We start from the raw sequence: 9,116 nt of genomic DNA on the forward strand, positions 1-9,116 counted from the left end.
TTAGTGATTAGTGTAGTTTAGTAATTAGTGTAGTTTGGTGATTAGTGTAGTTTAGTGATTAGTGTAGTTTAGTGATTAGTGTAGTTTGGTGATTAGTGCAGTTTAGTGATTAGTGCAGTTTAGTGATTAGTGCAGTTTGGTGATTAGTGCAGTTTAGTGATTAGTGCAGTTTAGTGATTAGTGCAGTTTAGTGATTAGTGCAGTTTAGTGATTAGTGTAGTTTAGTGATTAGTGTAGTTTAGTGATTAGTGTAGTTTATCACACAGAAACTGTTCAAATGGCGGATTCCCCAAAGTGTACACTGCATTTAACTCTGATGAATGAAGTGACTTTTATTCTGACAATAAGCAGCAGATTCCGGGTCCGGTAGCGTGTATTAACACGTTTTAGTGTTAATTCAGAATCGAAGTCTAGGGAATCAATTCTGAGAGTCGATTTACAAAATTCAAAAAAGCTCGCTGATGTCTGTGCGGTAAATTAAATCATCAACAAAATTGTCAGAACTTCCTCAGCAGAACCTAATCATTACTTCATGGCTTTGTATTTATCTACAGCTTCGGAGTTGACTCATTTTCTCCATAATTTTGATTTAAAGAGTCGACTCTGTTAGGAACCGATTCCTAGAGCTTCCTGCGTTGATGCTTGAATCGTGGCTGTTTTTTGATCTTGCTAACAGTTTATTGTCTTTCACAGTGAACATGGTGTTTCTCACTGGGGAGGAAAAAAGATCTCAGGACGTCTAATAACCAAATAACAGTTAAATAAATCATTGTTTTTATAATAACAGTGTTTAAGTTTAGCTGTAGCTTTAGCATTAGCTAACGCAGTTAAAAGCAGCTGTGATTAAACACACATTTGTGTCCTGGTAAGAACTTTAAACCTTCTGTTATTTATCTCTTTTACTTACTGTAATATTGGGACATTCTGGAGGTTTTTCTGCTTTTTTGAGTTTCATATCGCTTTGTTTCGGCAAATATTAGTTTGTTAAAATTATAACATTTATAAATAAACATAATTTCTATAAGAATTTAACAGTGAATAAGAAAAACAGATTTATTACATTTAAATTCCATCTTTTTGTGCTGCATAAGACAGAAAAGTGAAACTAACATAAAGACACTGAACAAAACGTGTAAAATGATCATAAACGTGTAAAATGTAGTATATTAGTATTTAATCTTATTAACAGTTAATGCATTTTACTTGTGCAGTTTCATTTCTTTTGTTTTATCATTAGTCATAAAATACAGTGAAATAAATTGTAACAGAAGCTAAATATAGAAATAAAAATGATAAACACTTTATTCCAGAGACCAGTGTTCAGTTAGTGGTGATTACTGACAGTGCTGGTGGTCCAGTGTCCCAGGACAGGGCTGAAGACCTGCCCAGTGTCACCAGTGTGTCACAACAGTGTGTAACCCTCCTTTACCCCACCACCTGCACTGGGGCAGGAGGGGCAGCCCAGGGCAGAACTGATCATAATCATCTAATTAACATGCGGGGAATTAATCAACTTTCTACAGTAAAAATACTGCTGTTAATTAGGTGTGTGTTGTAATTAGGTGTGTGTTGTAATTAGGTGTGTGTTGCTTTATAATAACTTAGACAATGCCATTCAATATTAAATCATGTATTTGCATATTCCCCTCCCATCTCAGTAATATTCAGGAACGGTACTTAATGACCTACTGAACGGTTTAATCACCAAAATGCTACATGACACACCACGTGTTCTTCCTCAGGCAGATGAACCAATCAGCACAGGAATCTGGAATGATTGACAGGTCTATAGATGATTCATACTGGCAGATAATTGTGTAGCTGTTAGTAGTGTAGTACTTGTGTAGCTGTGTGTTTAGTGTAGTACTTGTGTAGCTGTGTGTTTAGTGTAGTACTTGTGTAGATGTGTGTTTAGTGTAGTACTTGTGTAGCTGTGTGTTTAGTGTAGTACTTGTGTAGATGTGTGTTTAGTGTAGTACTTGTGTAGATGTGTGTTTAGTGTAGTACTTGTGTAGATGTGTGTTTAGTGTAGTACTTGTGTAGCTGTGTGTTTAGTGTAGTACTTGTGTAGCTGTGTGTTTAGTGTAGTACTTGTGTAGATGTGTGTTTAGTGTAGTACTTGTGTAGATGTGTGTTTAGTGTAGTACTTGTGTAGATGTGTGTTTAGTGTAGTACTTGTGTAGATGTGTGTTTAGTGTAGTACTTGTGTAGATGTGTGTTTAGTGTAGTACTTGTGTAGATGTGTGTTTAGTGTAGTACTTGTGTAGATGTGTGTTTAGTGTAGTACTTGTGTAGATGTGTGTTTAGTGTAGTACTTGTGTAGATGTGTGTTTAGTGTAGTACTTGTGTAGATGTGTGTTTAGTGTAGTACTTGTGTAGATGTGTGTTTAGTGTAGTACTTGTGTAGCTGTGTGTTTAGTGTAGTACTTGTGTAGATGTGTGTTTAGTGTAGTACTTGTGTAGATGTGTGTTTAGTGTAGTACTTGTGTAGCTGTGTGTTTAGTGTAGTACTTGTGTAGATGTGTGTTTAGTGTAGTACTTGTGTAGATGTGTGTTTAGTGTAGTACTTGTGTAGATGTGTGTTTAGTGTAGTACTTGTGTAGCTGTGTGTTTAGTGTAGTACTTGTGTAGCTGTGTGTTTAGTGTAGTACTTGTGTAGATGTGTGTTTAGTGTAGTACTTGTGTAGCTGTGTGTTTAGTGTAGTACTTGTGTAGCTGTGTGTTTAGTGTAGTACTTGTGTAGCTGTGTGTTTAGTGTAGTACTTGTGTAGCTGTGTGTTTAGTGTAGTACTTGTGTAGATGTGTGTTTAGTGTAGTACTTGTGTAGATGTGTGTTTAGTGTAGTACTTGTGTAGATGTGTGTTTAGTGTAGTACTTGTGTAGATGTGTGTTTAGTGTAGTACTTGTGTAGATGTGTGTTTAGTGTAGTACTTGTGTAGCTGTGTGTTTAGTGTAGTACTTGTGTAGCTGTGTGTTTAGTGTAGTACTTGTGTAACTGTGTGTTTAGTGTAGTACTTGTGTAGCTGTGTGTTTAGTGTAGTACTTGTGTAGATGTGTGTTTAGTGTAGTACTTGTGTAGATGTGTGTTTAGTGTAGTACTTGTGTAGATGTGTGTTTAGTGTAGTACTTGTGTAGATGTGTGTTTAGTGTAGTACTTGTGTAGCTGTGTGTTTAGTGTAGTACTTGTGTAACTGTGTGTTTAGTGTAGTACTTGTGTAGCTGTGTGTTTAGTGTAGTACTTGTGTAGCTGTGTGTTTAGTGTAGTACTTGTGTAGATGTGTGTTTAGTGTAGTACTTGTGTAACTGTGTGTTTAGTGTAGTACTTGTGTAGCTGTGTGTTTAGTGTAGTACTTGTGTAGCTGTGTGTTTAGTGTAGTACTTGTGTAGCTGTGTTTAGTGTAGTACTTGTGTAGATGTGTGTTTAGTGTAGTACTTGTGTAGATGTGTGTTTAGTGTAGTACTTGTGTAGCTGTGTGTTTAGTGTAGTACTTGTGTAACTGTGTGTTTAGTGTAGTACTTGTGTAGCTGTGTGTTTAGTGTAGTACTTGTGTAGCTACAGACGTACAGAAGTGCTTAAGTCTCTATCGTTGGATACATTAACTCTGGTTCACTAGGTTACAGACTTATGATACCATGAGTCAAGGTTTTTTCTTTTTAAAAACACACATACAAACAACAAACAGGTAAGAAAGTGCTAGTTGAAGTGTTTCCTGAATAAGTAGGTCTTCACTCTGTGTATGAAGACATCCTGTGACTCAGCTGTTTGGACCTCTAGGGGAAGTTCATTCCACCGCCTCGGTGCCAGAACAGAGAAGAGTCTTGTAGTAAACTTACCTCTTACCCTGAGAGATGGTGGGACCAGTGGAGCAGTGCTGTAGATCTGAGGGTGTGAGGTGCAGTGTGAGGAGTGATGAGGGCTTTGAGGTAAGAGGGAGATGGTCTGGTTTTGGCTTTGTAGTCCAGCATCAGTGTTTTGAATCTGATGTGTTCAGCTACCGGAAGCCAGTGGAGGGATCGCAGCAGTGTGGTGGTGTGGAGAACTTTGGCAGGTTGAAAACAAGCCGTGCAGCTGCATTTTGGATCATTTGCAGAGGACGGATTGTGTTCATATGTAGACCTGCCAGCAGTGTGTTACAGTAATCCAGTCTAGAAATGACAAGAGACTGAACAAGTACCTGAGCAGCCTGTGTGGACAAAAATGGCCGAATCCTTCTAATGTTGTAGAGAAGAAACCGACATGAGCGAGTCACATTAGCAACATGATTGTGAACTCGTCTGTGAGAGATAAACCGAGAGATTATAGACAATGTGTTCAAGAATTTTTTCAAGAAAGAAGAGAGAGAAGTGATACTGGTCTGTAGTTACTGATGTCTGATGGATCCAGAGCAGGTTTCTTTAGGATGGGAATAAGACTTGTTCACTTGAAGGTAGTTGGTACATGACCAGATGTTATGGATCTGTTGGTGATCGTAGTGATGAAGGGCAGAAGGTCTGGAGCATAGTGGAAGGAAGTGGATCCAATGGGCAGGTGGTAGGATTGCAAGACAATTGTGATTGCGATACACAAGTGTGTGTGTAGTGTAGTAATTGTGTAGATGTGTGTAGTGTAGTAATTGTGTAGATGTGTGTGTGTGTTGTAGTAATTGTGTAGATGTGTGTGTGTAGTGTAGTAATTGTGTAGATGTGTGTGTGTGTGTAGTGTAGTAATTGTGTAGATGTGTGTGTGTGTGTAGTGTAGTAATTGTGTAGATGTGTGTGTATTGTAGTAATTGTGTAGATGTGTGTGTAGTGTAGTAATTGTGTAGATGTGTGTGTAGTGTAGTAATTGTGTAGATGTGTGTGTAGTGTAGTAATTGTGTAGATGTGTGTGTAGTGTAGTAATTGTGTAGATGTGTGTGTAGTGTAGTAATTGTGTAGATGTGTGTGTGTGTAGTGTAGTAATTGTGTAGGTGTGTGTGTAGTGTAGTAATTGTGTAGAGGTGTGTGTGTAGTGTAGTAATTGTGTAGAGGTGTGTGTGTAGTGTAGTAATTGTGTAGAGGTGTGTGTGTAGTGTAGTAATTGTGTAGAGGTGTGTGTGTAGTGTAGTAATTGTGTAGATGTGTGTGTGTGTAGTGTAGTAATTGTGTAGATGTGTGTGTGTAGTGTAGTAATTGTGTAGATGTGTGTGTGTGTAGTGTAGTAATTGTGTAGATGTGTGTGTGTGTAGTGTAGTAATTGTGTAGATGTGTGTGTAGTGTAGTAATTGTGTAGATGTGTGTGTAGTGTAGTAATTGTGTAGATGTGTGTGTGTAGTGTAGTAATTGTGTAGATGTGTGTGTGTGTAGTGTAGTAATTGTGTAGGTGTGTGTGTAGTGTAGTAATTGTGTAGATGTGTGTGTAGTGTAGTAATTGTGTAGATGTGTGTGTGTAGTGTAGTAATTGTGTAGAGGTGTGTGTGTAGTGTAGTAATTGTGTAGATGTGTGTGTGTGTAGTGTAGTAATTGTGTAGATGTGTGTGTGTAGTGTAGTAATTGTGTAGATGTGTGTGTGTGTAGTGTAGTAATTGTGTAGATGTGTGTGTGTAGTGTAGTAATTGTGTAGATGTGTGTGTGTAGTGTAGTAATTGTGTAGATGTGTGTGTAGTGTAGTAATTGTGTAGATGTGTGTGTAGTGTAGTAATTGTGTAGATGTGTGTGTGTGTAGTGTAGTAATTGTGTAGATGTGTGTGTGTGTAGTGTAGTAATTGTGTAGATGTGTGTGTGTAGTGTAGTAATTGTGTAGATGTGTGTAGTGTAGTAATTGTGTAGATGTGTGTGTAGTGTAGTAATTGTGTAGATGTGTGTGTGTAGTGTAGTAATTGTGTAGATGTGTGTGTGTGTAGTGTAGTAATTGTGTAGATGTGTGTGTGTAGTGTAGTAATTGTGTAGATGTGTGTGTAGTGTAGTAATTGTGTAGGTGTGTGTGTAGTGTAGTAATTGTGTAGATGTGTGTGTAGTGTAGTAATTGTGTAGATGTGTGTGTAGTGTAGTAATTGTGTAGATGTGTGTGTGTAGTGTAGTAATTGTGTAGATGTGTGTGTGTAGTGTAGTAATTGTGTAGATGTGTGTGTGTGTAGTGTAGTAATTGTGTAGATGTGTGTGTGTGTAGTGTAGTAATTGTGTAGATGTGTGTGTAGTGTAGTAATTGTGTAGATGTGTGTGTGTAGTGTAGTAATTGTGTAGATGTGTGTGTAGTGTAGTAATTGTGTAGATGTGTGTAGTGTAGTAATTTTGTAGATGTGTGTAGTGTAGTAATTGTGTAGATGTGTGTGTAGTGTAGTAATTGTGTAGATGTGTGTGTAGTGTAGTAATTGTGTAGATGTGTGTGTAGTGTAGTAATTGTGTAGATGTGTGTGTGTAGTGTAGTAATTGTGTAGATGTGTGTGTAGTGTAGTAATTGTGTAGATGTGTGTGTAGTGTAGTAATTGTGTAGATGTGTGTGTGTGTGTAGTGTAGTAATTGTGTAGATGTGTGTGTGTAGTGTAGTAATTGTGTAGATGTGTGTGTGTAGTGTAGTAATTGTGTAGATGTGTGTGTAGTGTAGTAATTGTGTAGATGTGTGTGTAGTGTAGTAATTGTGTAGATGTGTGTGTAGTGTAGTAATTGTGTAGATGTGTGTGTGTAGTGTAGTAATTGTGTAGATGTGTGTGTGTAGTGTAGTAATTGTGTAGATGTGTGTGTAGTGTAGTAATTGTGTAGATGTGTGTGTGTAGTGTAGTAATTGTGTAGATGTGTGTGTAGTGTAGTAATTGTGTAGAGGTGTGTGTGTAGTGTAGTAATTGTGTAGAGGTGTGTGTGTAGTGTAGTAATTGTGTAGATGTGTGTGTGTAGTGTAGTAATTGTGTAGATGTGTGTGTGTAGTGTAGTAATTGTGTAGATGTGTGTGTGTAGTGTAGTAATTGTGTAGATGTGTGTGTGTAGTGTAGTAATTGTGTAGATGTGTGTGTGTGTAGTGTAGTAATTGTGTAGATGTGTGTGTGTAGTGTAGTAATTGTGTAGATGTGTGTGTAGTGTAGTAATTGTGTAGATGTGTGTGTAGTGTAGTAATTGTGTAGATGTGTGTGTGTAGTGTAGTAATTGTGTAGATGTGTGTGTGTAGTGTAGTAATTGTGTAGATGTGTGTGTGTAGTGTAGTAATTGTGTAGGTGTGTGTGTAGTGTAGTAATTGTGTAGATGTGTGTGTGTAGTGTAGTAATTGTGTAGATGTGTGTGTAGTGTAGTAATTGTGTAGATGTGTGTGTGTGTAGTGTAGTAATTGTGTAGATGTGTGTGTGTGTAGTGTAGTAATTGTGTAGATGTGTGTGTAGTGTAGTAATTGTGTAGATGTGTGTGTGTAGTGTAGTAATTGTGTAGATGTGTGTGTGTAGTGTAGTAATTGTGTAGATGTGTGTGTGTAGTAATTGTGTAGATGTGTGTAGTGTAGTAATTGTGTAGATGTGTGTGTGTGTTGTAGTAATTGTGTAGATGTGTGTGTGTAGTGTAGTAATTGTGTAGATGTGTGTGTGTGTGTAGTGTAGTAATTGTGTAGATGTGTGTGTGTAGTGTAGTAATTGTGTAGATGTGTGTGTGTAGTGTAGTAATTGTGTAGATGTGTGTGTGTAGTGTAGTAATTGTGTAGATGTGTGTGTGTAGTGTAGTAATTGTGTAGATGTGTGTGTGTGTAGTGTAGTAATTGTGTAGATGTGTGTGTAGTGTAGTAATTGTGTAGATGTGTGTGTAGTGTAGTAATTGTGTAGATGTGTGTGTAGTGTAGTAATTGTGTAGAGGTGTGTGTGTAGTGTAGTAATTGTGTAGGTGTGTGTGTGTAGTGTAGTAATTGTGTAGATGTGTGTGTGTAGTGTAGTAATTGTGTAGATGTGTGTGTGTAGTGTAGTAATTGTGTAGATGTGTGTGTGTAGTGTAGTAATTGTGTAGATGTGTGTGTGTAGTGTAGTAATTGTGTAGATGTGTGTGTGTAGTGTAGTAATTGTGTAGATGTGTGTGTGTAGTGTAGTAATTGTGTAGGTGTGTGTGTAGTGTAGTAATTGTGTAGATGTGTGTGTGTAGTGTAGTAATTGTGTAGATGTGTGTAGTGTAGTAATTGTGTAGATGTGTGTGTAGTGTAGTAATTGTGTAGATGTGTGTGTAGTGTAGTAATTGTGTAGATGTGTGTGTAGTGTAGTAATTGTGTAGATGTGTGTGTGTAGTGTAGTAATTGTGTAGATGTGTGTATCAGAGCAAGTGCATTAATATAAAGCTGCAAATTGTAGAGAATTAATATGAAATCTCACCACCAATCAGAGTCCAGAACTCAGCAGCAGCGTCAAGCTTTTTATTCTCACCATCATCCGTCACTAGATGGCGCTCTCACCCAGGACAAAACTTTCCTTAGGCAGAAATGTGTGTGATGTAAAAACCGTGTGTGTGTCACTGTGTCCATCAGGGCCTGCGATGGTGACCTCCTCTGACTGACTGACTGATTCATCATCATCATCATCATCATCATCATGAACCTCCTCCAAGTCGCTCTGCTGTTCTTATGCTGTGTGTGTGACATCAGCAGCACAGTGAGGATCGTAGGCAATCAGACCCTGGAGAATAAAAACCCTGGAGACTGCAATTTATCACTGTGTAAGTGTGTGTGATGTTTTACACACGTCTGTTTGCTTTGATGTCATGACGTCTTTATAAACCCAGCTGTTCAAAAGGTGTTGTGTGCTGACTCTGAGATCACTGTGTGGGACAGATTTATTTAGGGGTGTGTGTGTGTGTGTGTGAGAGAAAGAGAAACACGTCTGTGGAATATCCTGTAAAAAACTCACTTTTTTTTTTTTGAGAGTTTGAGAGCGAACATGTGGTTCAGATTTAAGATGAAAGAGCTGTGTGTGTGTGTGTGTGTGTGTGTGTGTGTTAGGATCAGCTGTTGCTAGGCTTTGTTAGGAGAAGCTCTTTTTCTAATTAACATTACTAGCAGTGTGTGTTTGTTTATTTTATATAATTTGGACCACACACATTGTCGTGTCTGTGAGTGTGTGAGTGGTGTGTGTGTGAGTGGTGTGTGTGTGTGTGTGTGTGAGTGAGTGTGTGTGTGAGTGAGTGTGTGTGTGAGTGGTGTGTGT

The 9,116-nt window shown here is 38.0% G+C and overlaps 1 protein-coding gene across 1 annotated transcript in view; it reads left to right on the plus strand.

Moving 5' to 3' along the window:
- The first annotated feature begins 471 nt into the window (after positions 1-471).
- Positions 472-9,116, plus strand: part of wu:fa25f02 (uncharacterized) — a 13,812-nt gene continuing 5,167 nt past the window's right edge. The window contains exons 1-2 of the mRNA XM_060884899.1: positions 472-865; positions 8,441-8,628. Coding sequence (XP_060740882.1) covers positions 8,505-8,628 — 124 coding nt within the window. The 5' untranslated portion in view covers positions 472-865; positions 8,441-8,504. The remainder of the gene's footprint in view (positions 866-8,440; positions 8,629-9,116) is intronic.

This window comes from Tachysurus vachellii, chromosome 13 (assembly GCF_030014155.1).
Source record: "Tachysurus vachellii isolate PV-2020 chromosome 13, HZAU_Pvac_v1, whole genome shotgun sequence".
NCBI classification, from domain to species: Eukaryota; Metazoa; Chordata; class Actinopteri; order Siluriformes; family Bagridae; genus Tachysurus; species Tachysurus vachellii.